Genomic DNA, 21,454 nt, shown 5'->3' with positions numbered 1-21,454 from the left:
GGGCTGAGGTTAACCACTGAGCTACACTGGCTGGGAAAGTGTTAGAATTTTTATATCAACACAAATATACCTCAAGTCGCTCTGTGACTGGTGTGAGGCAGGTCCTGACAGCAGGTAAAAGAAGCAACTTTGGAATAATAACTGACAAAATGATTCTCATCACAGCAAAACTAAAATGTGAGGGAAAGAGCCACATAACGGAACACAGATCAGAAAGTGACAGAGGTCTACATTTGTTGACACAGAAAGCTGCCCATGTTATTTTGGGGAAAACATATAGGTGGGGGGAAGTCCCATTAAAAAAAAAAAAAAAATATATATATATATATATATATATATATATATATATATATATATATTGCTATGTTTGTGTTTATTTGTAAAATGCCCAGGAAGACACATACTAAAATGCTAGTGTTCTGAAAGTGCTAGAATGGATGATTTTCACGTCTTTATTTTTATTTGAATTAAAATATTACTTACAAGAGTGATCTACCTGACTTTTTAAAGGAATGTTTATTTTTTAATAATTTATTAAAAGTTGACATTCTTATTCTGAAAAAATATGATGCCATTCCCATTTTGAAAAAAAAGAGAGAAGGTACAAGTAAAGTAATGTAGATAACAAATAACAATGGGACAAATTAAAAAACAGGCATTAAGAGTAAGAAACATTTTTTCCTTTTACATCTACTGTTCAATATGAGAATGACTACTATATGTCTTCTACTACTATTCTGGAATTGGAATAAAACCAGAGCCTTACACGTTCTACTCAGAGTAGACGTTGAAAACCTGCCACCCTACAAACTATTACCTGTTCTTGATGAAGTGAACAGAACTCAAGGTGGAGGGCTGACAAACTTGCATACCAATTTCATGTTTCTGACATCCAATTGCATGATCATTTTTCTAGTGGCATCAATGACAGATTGAGACAAAAAAATTAACTGTACCACAGATTGTTGAGAAGCACTGATCTAGAATACTCTTCCAATGTTACAGCTAACGAGAATGAGAACCACTGTCCCTTCCAAGTCTCAGAGCTGGCCAATGGTCAAGCCAGGAGAGAAGTCCAGGATCCTGTCCACCACACTTGCACTTATTACATAAAACTTAGATATTTGTCCAATAGTACAAGTAGCAGTTAGTTGTTTCCTAGTTAAGGATTCCTAAGAAGATTGGCTCTGACTTCAAATTCAAGAGAAAACTCCAAAAGAATGCATGGACCTGGCTGTAACTTCCTGTACTCAGACCTCTATACACACTTCTTTGTAGAGATCTCCATACCTTCTTAAGCACTAGTTCCCCCAGGAATGATCTCTGAGTCCTCCTCTGAAGCTGAACCCCTCCATCTCCATTCCCACAGCTCGTTTCCCTCACATGCCCATGTCCCTGAAAGAGGAACTCCCATGTTACGAACACTTTCAGCATGTGGCTGACTCTTCTACATCACTGTGTCTTCCACAGAGCACAGCACTGTGATAAATGTTTCCTGAGAGGAGGAATGAGGACTAACACAAGGCAACACATGAAGACACTGACATCAGTGGCCTTTAAAAAAGAAGTGATTAGGAATTTACACCTGAAAAATGTAACTAATGCTCAAATAGTACTATGAATTTGATATCAATGATGCATATTTCTTCCACATTTTTGTTAGACTTTGTAAATGCATTAATGTATAAAATGTGTAAGACATTCTTGTAACTGTCATTAAATACGTAAACTTTAAAGCCATGCCTTTATGAGGTCTTATCACTAAACTAGAGGCCTGCACTTGGGGGGGGAGGCCCTTCACCCGGCCTGCACCCTCTTAGTCTGGGCCAGCTGGCATGAACTGAAAAGCAATCTGCACATGCTTTCTACTTGTGCTAGTCTTGAAGGTGCCCAGGAGAAAGCCAAACTGCAAACCAAGGCCAGGTGCCACTAGTGCTGGGCCTGTGGCCACTTAGTGAGCGGTACCAGCCATGCCCAGGCCAGGTGCTGCTTCTTTAAGAGATTTTAGTAATGCCTAAAGCATGAGCCAATACAGGCCATTTGTATGGAAAAGCCACTGAAAAACAGCTTGGGTGGGCCTCTAAGTCTCAGGGAAGCACCACGGCAGGATGACTAGTGTGAGCCAGATTGATGAGGCTCAGCTCTGGCACCTTCTGGGGGCTCTGTACGGGGAAGGCTCAGAAAAGGAACAACGGCCTCTGCCAGCACTTCTACCTGGGAGAAAGCTGCCCTTACAGCTTGTGTGCTGACATTAGACAATTCCGTTCCTCCCTGTATGTCTCTGGTGGCTTTCAAGTTGCTGCCCAGCACTGGAGCTCAGAGGGAACGAGTCCAAGTCAGTCCGCGCAGGCCTTTCGAGAGGAACTGCCTGAGTCTCCAGCTGCACTCAGCCCCCCGCAGCCACGGCCCTCACTGGGTTTCACAACCATAAGTTATAAGGACTTCTCTTCCTGGCACTGCTGGTACAGGCTGCGGAGAATGGTGTGAGGCTTGGACACCAGTCTCTTCAGGGAGTCTCTACAGCCGAGATATCCCTCTTAATTTTTATCTTTTACATATTGGTGTAGGGCTGTGGGACCAATATGTAAAAGATAAGGGGCCCTCCTACCAATCTCAATGTGATTTCTTTATTATTATTTTATTTCCGCGGGCATATGCCCTGACTGGGAATTAAACTGTGGCCTCCTGTGATGCCCAACTACTGTGCTATGCTGGCTGGGCTCAATGAGAATTCTTTATATCCTTAATTGTAGGATTTCTGTTTAGCTAGATTTTAGGTGATTCTGAATGATGCTTATTCTGAAGTTCAGTTATAATTTTGATGTGGTTGTGGGAGAATGTGAGTATCATGTTTACCCACCGCTCTATATTGAACAGAACCAAACTTATATGAAGTCTTAAAACTTTAACTCCTTCCATAAGAATCCTGGCTTCTTTATTAGATAACTTTACATAACTAATTAAAAGATATGTATTTTTAAGCTTATTTTTAGAGACAGAGAGAAAGAGAGAGAGAAAGGAAGAGAGGGGGAGAGAGAGACATTGGTTTGCTGTCCCACTTATTATGCATTCACTAGTTGATTCCTGTATTTGCCCTAACTGGGGATAAAACTTACAACCTTGGTGTGTCAGGAAGATGCTCTAAACAACAAGTTGCCTGGCCAGGACCTTGATTCTTCTTAATGAAACAAATTTAATAGTAATCATGATGACAATTTTGATAACCTGAACTTTCATTTATACAAGTTTATACTTATAAAGCTTTCACACAGGTTATAACATTTAATTAGCAATTGGTATATGGTAATAAATTGATATTCACAGCATGTTTTAATGATATACCCTAGTGTAGCATTACAATACCAACTTGATATTTTAAGAATTTTTGAGGTAAAAATCTATATCATGGTCATAATTCTTTTACAGTTGACACTTTATTTTTAAAATCTTTATTATTGAGAGTATTACAAATGTCTCTCCTCCCCACCCCCCATTGCCTAACTCCACCTGGTTCCCACCCTACTGTCTGTGTTCACAGGTAATGCCTATAAGTTCTTTGGTTATTCTCTCCCTGCCTCCTCTCCCCTCCTTCTCTCTGAGATTCGTCAGTGTGTTCCATATTTTCATTCATCTGATTCTATTTTATTCATTAGATTTCTTGTTCATTTATTTTGACTTTTAATTCAATTGTTGATAGATATGTATTTATTGGCATTTTATTGTTCATATATTTTTTATAAATGTTTCTTAAAAAAAAGATATTTTATTGATTTTTTACAGAGAGGAAGGGAGAGGGATAGAGAGTTAGAAACATCGATGAGAGAGAAACATCGACCAGCTGCCTCCTGCACACCACCTACTGGGGATGTGTGTGCAACCGAAGTACATGCCCTTGACCGAAATTGAACCTGGGACTTTTCAGTCTGCAGGCCGACACTATATAAACTGAGCTAAACCGGTTAGGGCTGTTCATATTTTTAAATCATTTTTCTCCTTTTTCTTCTCCTTCTTCCTCTTCTTAAAGACTACCCTTCAACATTTAATGTAATATTGGTTTGGTGGTGATGAACTCCTTTAGCTTTTTCTTGTCTATGAAGCTCTTTGAGAGCTTTGCTGGGTAGAGTAATCTTGGTGTAGTTCCTTGCTATTTATAACTTTGAATATTTCTTGCCACTCCCTTCCAGGCTGCAAAATTTCTGTTGAGAAATCAGCTGACAGTCCTATGGACGTTTCCCTGTAGCTAATTGCTTTTCTCTTGATGCTTTTAAAATTTATCTCTTTGTCGTTAAGACTTGGCATTTTATTTATTATGTGTCTTGGTTGGGCCTCTACGGATTCCTTTTGTTTGGGACTGTGTGCTTCTTGGAATTGTAAATCTATTTGTTTCACCAGGTAGGGAAGTTTTCTGTCATTATTTCTTCAAATAGGTTCTCAATATCTTGCTTACGCTCTTCTCCTTCTGGCATCCCCATGATGAGAATGTTGGTATGCTTGAAGTTGACCCAAAGGCTTCTTAAACTATCCTCACATTTTTTGGTTCTTTTTGCTCTTCTAATTGGGTGTTTTTTGCTTTCTCATATTTCAAATCGTTGACTTGATTTTTGGAATCCTCTATTCTACTGTTGTATCCCTGAAAATTCTTCTTTATTTCAGTTAGTGTATGCTTAATTTCTAATTGATCCTTTTTCATGTCTTTGAAATTCTCATTAAGATCTTTCAAAGTCTCACTAAGTCCCTTGAAGCTCTCATTAAGTCTCTTGATAGATATGCATTTATTGGCATTTTATTGTTAGGGCCCTTGAACAATCTTATAACCATTGTTTTGAACTTTGTATCCAGTAGTTTGATCCCTTCCATTTCTTTCATTTGTGACATGTTTCTCTGTCTCCCTATTTTTGCTGCTTCCCTGTGTTTGTTTCTATGTATTAGGAAGATCTGCTCTAATGGAATTGGAAGATTGGCCTTGTGTATTAGATGTCCTGTAGGACACAGTGGCTCAGCCTCTGCAGTCACCTGAGTTGGGCACTCTAGGTGTGCCCCTGTGCGGGCTGTGTGAAGTCTTGTTATAGTTGAGCCTTGATTGCTGTTGGTGTCACTGAGAGGAAGCGAACTCCAGACCAATTGGCTGTAAGGACTAGCTGAGACTATAATAGAAGAACTGCTATGCAGGAAACACACCTATGGAACAGGACTTGCTTCAGTGGGGCTTTGGTGCTCACTGAGTCTGCCCCTTAAATATGTCGCTCATGGCTGTGTGGAATTGTAATCTGGTATGATCTGAAGCTTTCCACCGGGTGCATTGGTTCTGGGGCCCCCTGCAGGTGCAGTCAGCCACTGTCTGGGACTACCTGGCAGGAGGTACAGAGAGGTCTGCAGATGGCTGCTACTTGTATTGTACTTGTAAGCCTCCAGGGCAAGGACCAACTGTGAAGCAAGGAAGGCTGGTGCTAGTGTCAGTCTTGGGCCTTTTATTGGTATGTTTGCAGCACATTGATGCCAGCTGCTGCTTGTTTGAAAGATTTTAACAAAGTTTGAAGCCTGAGCCAGGACAGGCCATTCATATAGAAAAGCTGCTACAAACAGCTTGGGTGGGGTTGCAAATTGGATGGGGCGGGGTCTCAGGGAATCACCAGGGTGGAGAAAACAGTGTGAGCCAGGCTGATGGAGACTCAGATAGCTGGTCAGCTCTGTGACATGGGAGATCCCAGCATAGGAACAATGACCCCCATGAACGCCCCTGTCTGAGAGAAAGCTGCCCTTGAGTTCTTGACCTGATGCCTGACAATCCAATTCCTCCCCAAATGTCCCTGGTTCCTTTCAAGTCATGGCCCCAGTGCTGGAGCCAGAGGGACTGAGTCCAAGTAAGTTGATGCACTGCCCCTTTAAGAGGATTACCTGGTCTCCAGGAGCCTCTGAGTCCCTCAGCCACAATTCCCCACTGGTGTTTACAGTCTGAAGTTATGGGAACTTCTCTTCCAAGCTCTGGAACCCAGGGCTGGAGGTCTGGTGTTGGGCTGGGATCCCTTGCTCCTCACGGGGGGAAAGAGGGGGATAGACGGGGAGGGAGGACTCTGCAGCTAAGATATCCCTCTTGATTAAAAAAACAGCACATGTGGATATCGGACCAGTCCATTCCGCCCCTCTGCCCCTCCTACCAGTCTCAATGTACTTTCTTCTTCTTTACTTTTCCAGTTGTAGGACTTTCATTCAGTTAGCTTTTAGGAGGTTCTGAACAATGGTTGTTCTATATTTTTGTTGTAATTTTAATGTGGTTATGGAAAGCTGCATGTACCAGCATTTACCTACACCACCATGTTGGTTCTCTCCCCTACACTTGATACTTTAAAATAGGGGTGTCAAACTCAATCAGAGAAGGGGCCAAAATCTAAAATCCAGCCTAAATCGCGGGCCGAATGGTTTACTGAACAGTCATAAACTGTCATTGTGAAGGAAACGCAGCGGAGGGCAGTGATGACAGCACGGTGCGGGCCACATTGCAAGGCCTGGCGGGACGGATTTGGCCTGCGGGCCTTGTGTTTGACACATGTGTTTTAAAAAGACTGTACAAATTTCAGATCACAACTTCAAAGCAAAAACAAGGTATCCACATTTTGAAAGCAAATATGGAATTTAGACTTAATTATCCAAGATAAAAAGTCTTAGGTAAAAAAATATATCTTTTATGAAATAAGACACTTAAAAAAATCACATTAAACTTTTAAATATTCTTAGCTCAAAGGAGAAATTATTCTTTTAAATAAGATAAGTACATTGTTACTCCACATACTTCATGGAGCATGGAAATAGATTTAAAATGCTCCCATGTATGTTAATGTTATTCTCAAAGCCATCTCTACTATACTAGTGTAAAAGTACTATGTTGTATACAAGTAACTGTTTCTTAGTTTCCATGCGTCACAGGATTATCAAATTAAAATTAAGTCTATAATCTAACTTATTCTCTAAAAATCAAGTCTGGAAAATGACTAAACAAATTACTTTGTATGGTGGAAAATTATAATTATTTGCCCATTAGTATGATCCACTAAAAAGTATGAGTCTACTGAACTTCCTCCTATTTGGAACTCACTCTTGACAGAACTTCATTTTAACATTAGGATTTTAGTTATTGTTTTTCCTTTATGCCAGAGCAGAAAAAAAGTTCAACTTCAGCCGAAATCGGTTTGGCTCAGTGGATAAGAGCGTCAGCCTGCGGACTGAGAGGTCCCAGGTTCAATTCCGGTCAAGGGCATGTGCCTTGGTTGCAGGAACATCCCTAGTGGGGGTGTGCAGGAGGCAGCTGGTCGATGTTTCTCTCTCATCAATGTTTCTAGCTCTCTATCCCTCTCCCTTCCTCTCTGTATAAAATCAGTAAAATATATTTTAAAAATTCAACTTTATTTTACTGACAGAAGCCCCAACATCACTCAAGTTATAGAAGGCTGACATTTTGAAAATTAACAGACAGTAGTTTTTGGTCCATATGGGATACCTGTTCTTTTATTTCTTTAATTTTTTCCAATCTCTTGAGTTTTGTTGCATATTCTTGAACTTCTTTTAATCCAATATCTGTGCAGAGACGAACCAAGAAACGCAGACCTAAATTGTAAAAAATATATTTAGAAAAGAATTTGTGTATTGTGTTGAAAGCCTAACAAATCATTAACCATAATCTTTTGGGACACAGGAATGATGCTCATGAACAGTGATTGTTTTTCTCTTGAAAATTGTGTTATAGAATTGTGCACTGAATCTTATATAATTTTATTAAACAATGACAGCCCAATAATTTTTTTAAAAAAGTATCTACACTCTGTATTTTCTTGACTTGGCAAGATAGACTTTCCTGAAAGGGGTTTAAAGGGACTTTCTTGACTCTGGCCGAGTAGCTCATTTGGTTGGAGGATTGTCCTACACCAAGGTTACAGGTTCAGTCACAGCCAGGGCACAAACAAGAACTGACCAATGAATGTATAAATAAGTAGAACAACAAATCAATGTTTCTCTCTCCTGTCTTTTCTCTCTAAAAATAAATTAAAAAGAAAATAAAACAAAGGGACTCTTTTTACTCACCTGTCCACACCACCTATAATCAGAGCCCTTCCAATACGCTTTACCCTCCTTGTCTGCTTTCCTTCATGGCACTTCTAACTTCTGACATATTCTGTAAGTGTATTCTCTTAGTCTTCCCACTAGCAAGCTCCATGAGAGCAAAGACTTTCATCTGTATTGTTTTCAGCTCAGTGCTATGCCAACACAGTAGTTAAAGAAGTGCAAGAATATGCAACAGAACTCTGTAAGAACTTGTAAATAAATGACCTATTCATGACCACCAATGTTTTGCAAATAACAGTACTAAAATAATTTAATATATCATACATACATTAGCATATAAATTGCCCACACATACATTAGTAATTCATAATAAGGTAATTTAAATTTCCTATAAATAACACACAACTATTCCTCTTTACTTATCCTTAGAGTGACTTAGGAATATTTAGTGTAAAACGAAAATTACTGTTTTGTGTATATGTTCTCTGAAATTCAGTATGTCAATAGTAACTCCATAGTGCAGGTCAATTTTTGATAAATGAAGGATATATTTTAAGACTAAATGATCTTGTTCAGTTCACTGGAAAACTAATCTGCTCAAAACAATATATTCCATGGGTGCAAATGTTTTCCTAAGACTACAGTGAATATAGACTATTTTAAAAATATATATATTTTATTGATTTTTTTTAGAGAGGAAGGGAGAGAGAGAGTTAGAAACATCGATGTGAGAGAATCATCAATCAGCTGCCTCCTACACACCCCCTACTGGGGATGTGCCCACCACCAAGGTACATGCCCTCGATTGGAATGGAACCTGGGATCTTTCAGTCCACAGGCTGACGCTCTATCCACTGAGCCAAACCAGTTTCGGCTAATATAGACTATTGATGACATTTGTTTTGAAAATTATCCAGGCCAAGTTCATCTTGAACATTCCCTGTGGCACAGGTAAACATTAATTTGATATTTAGAGTGAACCTTATACTCTCCATAAAGGAAGACATTTGGTGTTGCTTGAAGACAGTCCCTTCACTGGTCCAGTGCCAGGTGCTCAGGTTACCGCAGTAATTCTGAACAGGCAGCAATCCTGCCCCCAAAAGACACCTGGCAATGTGTGGGGCATTTATGTTTTTAATAACAACAGTGTGGGAATAGTGGAGAGTACTACTGCTATCTCGTGGGCAGAGGCCAGGAGTACTGCTGACACACTGCAACCCATGGGAGCCAGAATGGTCCGTCCCAACGTCAGTGGTCCTGAGAGACTTTTCCCCAGGTGACTTTTCGCTTGCATCATATCCACAGAAAATATCACTGCTCTCTCTCATTAATCTCTAAAGCACCAATCCCTAATGTGACTGAGAATGAGAATCAAATAATAAGCTTAAATAGGGAAAATTAAATATCTGGGTTCACTTTGAACCTACATGAGAATCTCTATAAACAGGGCAATAAGACTGTAGTTTTTGAAAGTGTGACAAGGAATTCCTCCCAAGAACCTGTTTTCTGACTGGCTTACAGAAACCACTATTGAGGGTTAATGAATCTGCTCTAATTAGAACTAAAAATTACTTACTCCTAAGCTACCAGTAACATTGAAGCTCTGAGTCAGCTGCTGGTGAGCTTTTATAAAAGTCAAAGTGAGGAAAATGTTAATTAAGGAAGGGGCAGTGCTTTTTTATTTATTCATTTTTTGATTAAGGTATTACGTATGTGTCCTTATCACTACATTGCCTCCCACACCCCCCACTCATGCCCTCATCCCCCTGGTGTCTGTGTCCATTGGTTAAGCTTATATGCATGAAATAAGTCTTTTGGTTGATCTCTTCCCCTTACCCCCACCCTCCCCTACCTTTCCTCTGAGGTTTGATGATCTGATCAATGTTTCTGTCTCTGGATCTGTTTTTGTTCATCAGTTTATGTTGTTCATTATATTCCATAAATGAGTGAGATCATGTAATATTTATATTTCTTCAACTGGCTTATTTCACTTAGCATAATGCTCTCCAGGTCCATCCATGCTGTTGCAAATGGTAAGAATTCCTTCTTTTTTACCGCTGCATACTAATGGAGCAATACTGCTAATCTCAAGATCAGGAACATTGACTTTACTAAGTTGCAATGTGCTGTTTTGTCTTCATTATCATTAAAGGACAAAATTAAAAATAGTTTTTCCAAGTATGCTATTTTATTTGCTGTAGGGATGTTTTAAAGCAAGGAGCTGCATTATCTTTCAATGGCTTTATCTACTGTATCTCTCAGTGTCTCAACTTGAATGAATTACAAGTTGAAAAATGTTTCTTCTTCCTAAGGAATTGCTTTTTATTTCCTCATAAACAGAAAAGATTATAGAACAGATTGCCTTTTATGTCTTTCCCTTAGCCGCAAGGCTATTCAGGGACAAATGTACAGTCTAGTGGAGATAAACTATATATGAATATGGTTATTTTGTGTTTTACCTGATGCTAATTTGTTGTTATTGCTGTAATACTTCACACTATTTTAAGTTACATCAAATCCATTGTACATCAAGATGGGAAATATAGATGTTTACTTTTGAAAAGAATTCAATGGTTCTCTTCAAATGTAAATCCATCAATAATTAAATTCTATAAAGATGTGTATAGTCAGATACTCTGATCCTGTAAACTCCTATTTAAACATATGTACCAAAATTATAACTTGGTGTTTATATATGCAATAGCAAATGTAAAATAGGGCATAAAACATGAGAACCTACACTTTCAAGCTATAAAATGTAATCTCACTTACATTCAACATTTTCTGGAAATTTTCTGTGAATATCTTTATAAGTATCTAATGCTTTTTGGTAGTTACCTAAAAATAAAAAAAGAAAGAGAAACCCATTAACAAATTATAGAAATTAATAGGATTCAGCAAAAACAATTTTAATTCAATATACTGACACCACTGATTGGTTTAGCAGGAAGACTTTTTTTTTTTTTTTTTTTTTTTTTTTTTTTAAAGCAGTAAGTCTTGCATGTTTGCCTCAAGGATATGTAACAGGTAACATAACTTCTGGAAGAAAATGTATAGAAAAATAAATTTGAAAAGGTTTACAGCAGAAGGAAATGGATGATGGTTAACACTTAGTTCCATTTCTTAAAATAAATGTTTGTGGTACAAATTAAGATGCATTCAATTTAATTTCCTAAAAATTAAATATTTCAAGTGAAAAACTGAAAATTTAAAATAATTTACATGATTACATGATAATTCAATGTCATTTACTTAATTGGAAAAGATGAAACATTTTTTTTAGTTATCATTATGAAACATTAAAATGTTTACAGAAAACACTTTGTTTTGTAATAAAATAATTAAGTTTCATGAAATAGCAAAGAATGAGGAAATGAATTTTGGGTCAAGATCTTGGCTAAAATCTCAGTGAATGAGCTAAGAATCTTTCTGGGCCTCAGGATTCAAGGATAGCTGTACTAACCTCAAAGTGTTGTGAGAATGAAATCAAATAGAGAGGAAGCAGGTTCTCAATAAATACTAGTTTCTTTTCTAACTTGCCCTTCAATAACTCCAGAAGGTATATGTCTTTAAATTGTTCAGAATGCCCCACGAATGTACTAATCTACATATGACTGATGTGGAAATGAACAGAGGCAATCAGAACTCAGCTGAGATAAAGTGTATACGTTGTACGTTATTCGATAGGACACACAGTCACATTAAAGATCAACCCTTCAAAGACTTGATGATGACACAGAATACGTATTTTGATGGCACTCTGAAAGAGCTCACAGAGATCCATCAAGAAAGAAGCTATAGCACTCAGCAAGAGAAGCCTGTTAACACTTTTATAACGAATGCTTCCCTGAGATTGAGGAGTTTCTTTTCCTGGGTCATATGTATGCTCTACAAGAGGGATCACATATTTGTTAATGCTCGTCTCCTGCTCAATCTTTGTATTTTAAACATCGTTCTCATCAGTTCAAAACTATTAACATCGCTACCCTTCAGGACATGGTCAACAGCACAGAACCTAGTAGAGCAACTGCTGAAAACACAAATGATATCTGGTATAAAAATATAAATCCAGTGTTCCAGTCCTGGGCCTTCCCTAGGGAGATGGAGATAGTCTCATTAATGTGGCCGCACACATAGGACATTTAGAATTAGGTGGCAGAAAATCTATACTATAATAGAGGAATGTGCAAATTGTCCAGGACACCATCACAGTAACAATAATTATCAGCAGGCTGCCTGGTGCAAGAAGGCTGGCAGGGGGGTTAGTGAGGGACGACCAAATGACTGAACAGCAGGCTGTGTGGGGTGAGAAGGCCAGCAGGGGGGTCAGTTGAGGGCAACGGGCCAGCAGAGGAGCAGTTGGGAGTGACAGGTCAGCGGGGGGGTAGGGGGGGGGGATGGAGGGCAGTTAGGGGTGATCAGGCCAGCAGGCAGAGGTGATTAGGCGTGATCAGGCTAGCAGGGGGGCATTTAGGGTTGATCAGGTAGGCAGGCAAGTGAGCAGTTAGGAGCCAGTGGTCCCGAATTGTGAGAGGGATATCTGACTACCGGTTTAAGCCTGATCCCTGGGATTGGGCCTAAACCAGCAGTTGAACATCCCCTGAGGGGTCCCAGATTGGACAGGGTGCAGGCTGGGCTGAGGGGACTCCCTTAGTGCACGAATTTCGTGCATCAGGCCTCTAGTGGAATATAAATTGATGTGTACAGAATGCCTGTTTTTCTGTAGCTAACTTGTGAAAATGATTACATGTTAACTTGAGAGATAATAAATCTGTGTCCAACAGTGGTGTTGAAATACATGACTAACACCTACTTTTAAAGCATAACTTTTTTCTGTCTGTAGTAATTATTATGTTTTGCATATAATGCTTCAAATATGTATAGTTAGCAAAAGTTAATGTTTTAATAAATAAATATGTAATTGGAACACATTTTATGCATAATTACCTAAAATACAGAAGCAGCAAAATATGTTAAAAATAAATAAAAGCATTTACCACTTCTTCTAAAACAACTAGCTACCATCAGCTGCCATTTCACTTGTGTGGGCCTATAAGAGAAATAAATAATATGAAATTAAAAAGGAAACAAAAATAATCTGAGATAGTCAACCATACTAATTAAGCTACAAATCTATACTATCTTTCAATTACTTTTTGGCCTCTGATTAAATCATCTTTATTATTGAAAAGAGCATACATACAGATATTATTTCATTCTCTCCATTCACCTTAAAAAAAGAAACAGACCAGCCAAGGGTAAGAGCTATGTCTAAGGTGACACCCCCAAGAGTATATACCAGTATAATATCCCATGTTAATCCCTTATTTCACATTTCCACAAAGCAATGAGATGAAGTTTGAAAACTGACCCCAGGAAGAATTATTTCTGTGTTTGGAATAAATAAGTAAGTACCTGAAAGAGAATCTTGACGTGGTTTTAAGAGGGCAGAGTAAAGACGTTTTACATTGCAACGTCTCTTCTAGAATTAACCCCAAACAAGAAGGAGAAAGGCAGTCTCATGCTCCATCTCAGATGAAACTGGAATGGTATAAAGCCACAGACAGATGATAGGTGATGGATGAAGGAGATAGAAACTGCCTTCAGCAGGGCAGAAAAAAGCTAAAACCCAAGGGTGAACAAAGGGCATATGAGGAGAAGGAGCAGATCTTCCCTGAAAATCTCCAGAATGCTGGAGAACTGAAAACAGCAGGACAGACTAGTAATGTTACTGGGAAGTAGCTTGCCCCAATGCTCCAGAGTTACCCAGGGAGGCTGTAATCAGGGCTCAGGCTAGTTCGAGGTGAGAAATGAAAACTGGAGGAAGAAGTGAGAAGTCACTTCAGGAACAGTGAGACCCTAAGCCCAGGCCCCTTCCAGCTACAGGGATGGCAGCAGTCAGGTTGACACTTTCCCTTGAACACATCAAATGGCCCCAGAGAAAAGACTTTAAAGTTTTAAGATGACAGACAGTCTCAGTGACAAAGGCATACAATTAACATGCTCTATACTAGTGGAAGGTGCTGTTAGCATTTGGGGTGACACTGTTCACTATGTAAATCCTCTACACATTACTGAGTGTTCACCATCTCAGGCAGCTGCCCACCTAATACCCACTGTGTCCCCATCATCAAGACCATAAAATGTCCCTTCCCCACATTTCCAAATGGTGCCATGAGGGTGGGGCAGCAGTCCTTCCTTGACTTGTGTTGCCTTTTTTTAAAAAAAAACACACAAAAAAACACACTTTTAAATCTTTTATTGTGAAGTATAACACATGGAAAAGCACACAAAACAGCTGTTCAGCTCAGTGAATTGTCACATAACTGCTCTGCAGTTCAAGAAACAGGACACTGCCAAGGCCCCAGATGTCCTTCTCGCTCCCTTCCACCATGCCCTCCTTCACCTGTGAAGGTAACTACTATTCTGACTTTAAAACTGTTGACTTAGTCTGTTTCTGAACTTCATAGGAATGAGCTAACAGAGCTTGTATCCTTTTAGAACAGCTTTGAGACATAACTCATGCAACATATAATTTACCCGTTTAAAAAGTGGGTAATTCAAAAGCTTAGATATATTACATTAATAATTTTAAAAAGTTATTATTAAACAGATATAACAAAAACTTGTCATTTTAACCATGGTTAGGTACATAATTCAGTGGCATTAATTACATTCGCAATGTTGTGCAACCATCACCATCATCTACTTCGAAACCCTCTTACCAAGGCAAATAAACCAGCACCCCTCCATAAAGTGCAAATTCTGATGTATGGCGCAAAAAATAAATGTTCAGGAAGAGGAGAGGTAACCAATGCATATGGAATGTCTCTGTCATTTAATCAGAAGGAGGCAAATCAAGATGCAAGTGAAAGCAAATTTATAGGGAAGCAGGGAGAGGGAAATATTAGGGGAGTTCCTGGTAAACTGAAGTATAAAATAGAAACTTTGAGGTGATCTGTGAGGGAAATAAAAAGGGGAGTTAATGAGAAACACATCAGATTTATGAGCAGTGTTCACATAACACAAATATGTGTGGCATCAGTTTAGCTATATAGGATAGATCTTCCCAGGCTGCAAACGAGAGTGGGAAGGCTGTATCAACCATGAAATTTTGGGGGACAAATGGGACAGCAAAGTAATTAAAGAATGTTGGCAAAAAAGGGCACAGCTGTGAACAATGAAGCAGCCTAGGAAGGACAGGTTCAGAACTAAAGCATGAAGAACCTGTGGTAGGAAAGAGGGTCAAGAGACTAGAGGTCGTGGTCTTACCCAAGAGAGGCGCACTGAGAGTAGGGGCAGAGAAGAAGAGAGATTATGTTTAGGCAGCTGGGTGTTATAACAAAACTAGAGGCCCAGTGCACGAAATTCATGCACGGGGGAGGGGGAGCAGTGTCCCTTGGCCTAGCCTGAACCCTCTCCAATCTGGGACCCCTCAAGAGATGTTTAGGCCCGATGCCTCTCACAATCCAGGACTGCTGGCTTCCAACTGCTCGCCTGCCTGCCTTCCTGATTGCCCCTAATGGCTTCTACCTGCCAGCCTGATCACCCCCTAACCTAGGGGTGTCGAACTCAATCAGAGAAGGGGCCAAAATCTAAAATCCAGCCTAAATCGCGGGCCGAATGGTTTACTGAACAGTCATAAACTGTCATTGTGATGGAAACGCAGCGGAGTGCAGTGATGACAGCGTGGTGCGGGCCACATTGTAAGGCCTGGTGGGACGGATTTGGCCCGCGGGCCTTGTGTTTGACACATGTGCCCTAACCAGTCCCCTGCCAGCCTGATTGATGCCTAACTGCTTCCCTGCCAGCTGTATGCCCCCAACTTCCCTCCTCTGCAGGCCTGGTCACCCTTAACTGCCTTCCCCTGCAGGCTTAATCACTCCCAAACTGCCCTCCCTTGCAGGCCTGGTTCCCCACCCCCCCACCTGCCCTCTCCTGCTGGCCATCTTGTGGCTACCATCATGTGTCCAAATGAGGGCAAGCCATGTTTGACCACATGGAAACAGCCATCTTGTGTGTTGGAGTGAAGGTCAATTTTCACATTACTCTTTTATTAGATAAGATAGAGGCCTGGTGCATGGGTGGGGGCTGCCTGGTTTGCCCTGAAGGGTGTCCCAGATCAGGGTGGAGGTTCCCTTGGGGCATGGGGCGGCCTTGGTGAGGGGCCTGTGGTGGTTTGCAGGCTGGCCATGCCGCCTGGCGACCCAAGCAGAGGTCTTGGTATTTATTTATCTTCTACAATTGAAACTTTGTAGCCTTGAGTGGATGCCTGCCAGGGTGTGCAGAAAGCTTGGCTTCCTCCATTGCTGGGGAAACCCAAGTGTTCTGCTTGCTCCTTGGCCGCAGACATCTTGACTGGGTTAATTTGCATACTCACTTCTGATTGGCTGGTGGGCATGGCTTGTGGGTGTAGTGAAGTGATGGTTAATTTGCATATTATTCTTTTATTAGATAGGTTATTTTATTGATAAAAATATGCTGGGTGGTAATCAGGTAATATCTAGATGGCTATTCTAGATCAATGAATTTGGGGAGGTTGACACCTGTGAGGCTCGACTACTGATGGGATAGAAAGAGAGCATGAACTAGATGAGATCAACATGTGACATTCATATGGGAACAATGGTAAGTGGAGTCTCAAAGGAGGAAGGATCTTACCTGAGCTATTGTAAAAGGGCTAGAATTAGGATTAAGTATAATAAAAAGGTTACAGTGCATTATCTCTGCAGCCATATCTAGAGCATATAATTAAAGTTAAAGCTTTTCCTCCTATACTTTTTGTTCTATAATTCTCAAAATGTTTAGTGAAACAAATGTCATACAAATTAATTGTATAATATGAATTCTACATAGAGATCACTCAAATTTTTAAGCATTCCTTTATTATTCAAATGATTAAAAATCATATTTAATGTTAAAATTAAATTTGGCCAAATACAAAGCAGAATATTATATATTAGTATTTCAATTATTTTTGAAACATACATGTACAAAACATTGATATAAAGTTAAAGATATTTTTAAAAGTTTAATTTTTAATATACAATGTATATCAATTAAAATTGAAACTTTTCAGAATTGAAACTTTGTTCTAGAACTGAGATAGTAATTTTCTTTTTTTCTGAGAAAGTAAAAAACTTTTTTTTCTTTTTCTTTTTTTTTAACTTTATTTTTCCCTTGAAAATTTTATTTTTCAACTAGTTTACATTCAATATTATTATTATTATTTTTATTTTAGATATGTTTTATTGATTTTTTATTTTAGATATATTTTATTGCTTTTCTTTTTTTCTTTTTTTTTCAGAGAGGAAGGGAGAGGAAAGAGCTAGAAACATCGATGAGAGAGAGACATCAACCAGCTGCCTCCTGCGCACCCGACACCAGGGATGTGCCCACAACCAATGTACATGCCCTTGACTGGAATCGAACCTGGGACCCTTCAGTCCACAGACTGATGCTCTACCCACTGAGCCAAAGCGGTTTTGGCCATTCAATATTATTTTGTATTAGTTTCAGGTGTACAGCATGGTGAATAGATAATCATATAATATATTAAGTTCTCCCCTGATATTTCCAGTGCTCACCTGGCACCATCCATAGTTATTATAATACTAAAGGCCTAGTGTGCAAAATTCATGCAGGAAGGGGGGGGTTCCCTCAGCCCTGCCTGCATCCTCTGTACTTCGGGACTCCTACACCTTTTTCTTATCTAGCTAACGTCTTCACATTAAAAAAAAATAATAATAACGAAGGACCGCATCAGTGAGCTAGAAGACAAGATGGAAAAAAATACCCAATTAGAGCAACTTCTAGAAAAAAAAAAATTAAAAAGCAGGAGGAGAGCCTAAGGGAACTTTGGGACAATACAAAACAAAACAATATTACTTAGATCTGGAAAACAAAACAAAACAAAACAAAACAAAACAAAACAAAAAAACAATATTAGAATAATAGGGGTTCCAGAAGGAAAGGAAACTGAGGAAGACATGGAAAACGTATTTCAAGAAATAATGACAGAAAATTTTCCTGAGAGAGAGAAGAAAAAACCCACACAAATCCAAGATGCTCACAGAGTCTTAAGTAAAATGAACCCCAGAACCGATGCCAAGGCACATTATAATTAAACTGGCAAACATCAACGACAAAATAAGAATCTTAAAAGCAGCCAGAGAGAGACAGAAAGTTATATATAAAGGAACCCCCAGTAGACTAGCAACTGATTTCTCAACAGAAACTCATCAGGCCAGAAGGGAATGGGATGAAACATACAAAGTCATGCAAAGGAAGGGTCTGAATCCAAGAATACTGTACCCAGCAAGGCTATCAATCAAAATTAAAGGTGAAATCAGGAGCTTCACAGACAAAAAAAAAAGACTGAAGGAATTTATCTCCACCAAACCAGCAATGCAAGAAATGCTAAAGGGTCTACTGTAAAAATAAAGAAATAAAAAGCAAAGAAGGAACACAGGAGTATAGAATAAAAATGGTGTCAAATAAATACCTATCAATAATAACTGTAAATGTAAATGGATTAAATGCTCCAATCAAAAGACATAGGGCAACAGATTGGGTAAGAAAACAAGACCCATATATCTGTTGTCTACAAGAAACCCACTTCAGAAAAAAAAGATGCACACAGACTGAGGATGAAGGGATGGAAAAAGGTTTTCCAGGCAAATGGAAATGAAAAAAAAGCTGGGGTAGCAATACTTATACCTGACAAATTAGACCTCAAAGTGAAGGACATAACAAGAGATAATGAAGGCGACTTCATAATACTAAAGGGAACAATCCAACAAGAAGAAATAACCCTGGTAAACATATATGCACCAAATACAGGAGCACCCAAATACATAAAAAGAAACTGCTGGAGGACATTAAGGGAGAGATTAATAGCAACACAATCATAGTAGGAGATTTTAATACCCCACTGTTACCTTTGGACAAATCACCTAAACAAAAACTCAGCAAAGAAATATCAATCCTAAATGATGCACTAGACCAGATGAAATTAATCAACATCTTCAGAACATTCCACCCCAAAGCCACAGAATATACATTCTTCTCAAGTGCACATGGGACATTCTCAAAGATAGACCACATGTTGGGACATAGACAAAGTCTCTTCAAATTCAAGAATATAGAAATCATATCAAGCATCTTCTCAGATCATAATGGCATAAAACTGGAAATTAGCTACAATAAAAATAATCCAAAGAAATCAAACACATGGAGATTAAACAGCATGCTATTAAACAAGGACGGTTACCAGAGAAATCAAGGAAGAAATTAAAAATATCCTGGAAACAAATGACAATGAAAACACAACAATCCAAAATCTATGGGACACAGCAAAAGCAGTTTTGAGAGGGAAGTTCATATCTCTACACGCCAATTGCAAAAAACAAGAAAAAATGGTAACAAATTATCTAACTCTACAACTGAAAGAGTTAGAAAAAGAGCAACAAGAAAAGCGCAGTGTAAGCAAAAGGAAGGAAATAATAATCAGAGAGGACATAAACGACATAGAGACCAAAGCAACAATACATAAGATCAACAAAACCAAGAGCTGGTTCTTTGAAAGAATAAACAAGATAGATGAACCTCTAGCCAGGCTAACCAAGAAACAAAGAGAGAGGACCCAAATAAACAAAATCAGAAACGAAAGAGGTGAAATAACAACAGACCCCACCGAAATACAAAGGACTGTAACAAAATACTATGAACAATTCTATTCCAACAAACTGAACAACCTGGAGGAAATGGACATATTCCTAGAAAAATACAACCTTCCAAAACTCAATGAGGAAGAATCTAAAAACCTCAATAGACCAGTGACTTGTGAAGAAATTGAAATAGTCATTAAAAAGCTTCCAGCAAACAAAAGCCCAGGGCCAGATGGCTTCACAGGAGAGTTTTACCAAACATTCAAGGAAGAACTATCAATAAAACCTATCTTCCTCAGACTATTCCAAAAAATTCAAGAGGAAGGAACACTTCCAAACTCCTTCTATGAAGCCAGCACCACCCTAATACCAAAACCAGAAAAAGACAACTCAATAAAAGAGAATTACAGGCCAATATCCCTCATAAACTTAGATGCCGAAATCCTCAACAAAATTCTAGCAAATCGGCTCCAGCAGAACATCACAAAGATCATATACCACGACCAAGTAGGATTTATTCCGGGAATGCAAGGATGGTACAATATCCGCAAATCAATAAATGTGATATATCACATAAACAATTGAAAGATAAAAATCATATAGTCATATCAATTGATGCAGAAAAAGCATTTGATAAAATCCAACACCCTTTCCTGATAAAAACTCTCAACAAGGTGGGAGTACAAGGATCATACCTCAACATAATAAAAGCTATATATGATAAACCCACAACCAACATCATACTCAATGGGCAAAAACTAAAACCATTCCCTCTAAGAACAGGAACAAGACAGGGATGCCCACTATCGCCACTCCTGTTTGACATAGTACTGGAAGTACTAGCCATTGCAATTGGACAAGGAGAGGAAATAAAAGGCATCCAAATTGGAAAAGAAGAAGTAAAGTTATCCTTATTTGCAGACGACATGATATTGTCCATAAAAACCCAAAAGACTCCATAAAAAACTAATAGACTTAATAAATGAATTTGGTAATGTAGCAGGATACAAAATTAATGCCAAGAAATCTATGGCATTTCTATACACCAATAGTGAACTTGCAGAAACAGAGACTAAAAAGGCAATCCCATTTACCATTGCACCAAAAAAATTAAGATACTTAGGAATAAACTTAACTAAGGAGGTAAAAGACCTATACGCAGAAAACTACACGACACTGAAAAAAGAGATAGAGGAAGATGTAAACAGGTGGTAGAACATACCATGTTCATGGATTGGTAGAATCAACATCATTAAAATGTCCATACTTCCCAAAGCAATTTATAGGTTCAATGCACTCCCATTAAAATACCAACAGCATAATTCACTGACCTAGAAAGAACTCTCCAAAAGTTCATTTGGAACAATAAAAGACCCCGAATAGCCACAGCAATCCTGAGAAAGAAGAGTAAAGTAGGAGGGATCTCAATACCAGACTTCAAACTGTATTACAAAGCCACTGTTCTCAAAACAGCCTGGTACTGGCACAAGAACAGACATATAGATCAATGGAATAGAATTGAGAACCCAGATATCAACCAAATCACTATGCTCAGTTAATATTTGACAAAGGAGGCACGACTATACAATGGAGTCAAGACAGTCTCTTCAATAAATGGTGTTGGGAAAATTGGACAGATACATGCAAAAGAATGAAACTATTGTAGATCACCAACTTATTATACACCATACCCAAAAATAAACTCAAAATGGATACAGGACTTAAACATG

The 21,454-nt window shown here is 38.8% G+C and overlaps 1 protein-coding gene across 8 annotated transcripts in view; it reads right to left on the bottom strand.

Annotated features, from left to right (window-relative positions):
• IFT88 (intraflagellar transport 88) overlaps positions 1–21,454 on the bottom strand; it is a 178,072-nt gene that overhangs the window by 42,172 nt on the left and 114,446 nt on the right. For all 8 annotated transcript variants that reach the window (XM_045588522.1, XM_045588524.1, XM_045588518.1 and 5 more), the window contains 3 exons: positions 13,053–13,105; positions 10,828–10,893; positions 7,493–7,599 (listed from right to left, as the gene is read on the bottom strand). In XM_045588522.1, coding sequence (XP_045444478.1) covers positions 7,493–7,599; positions 10,828–10,893; positions 13,053–13,105 — 226 coding nt within the window. The remainder of the gene's footprint in view (positions 1–7,492; positions 7,600–10,827; positions 10,894–13,052; positions 13,106–21,454) is intronic.

This window comes from Pipistrellus kuhlii, unplaced genomic scaffold (genome assembly GCF_014108245.1).
Source record: "Pipistrellus kuhlii isolate mPipKuh1 unplaced genomic scaffold, mPipKuh1.p scaffold_m20_p_3, whole genome shotgun sequence".
NCBI lineage: Eukaryota > Metazoa > Chordata > Mammalia > Chiroptera > Vespertilionidae > Pipistrellus > Pipistrellus kuhlii.
This window is presented reverse-complemented; position numbering and strand designations above follow the sequence as displayed.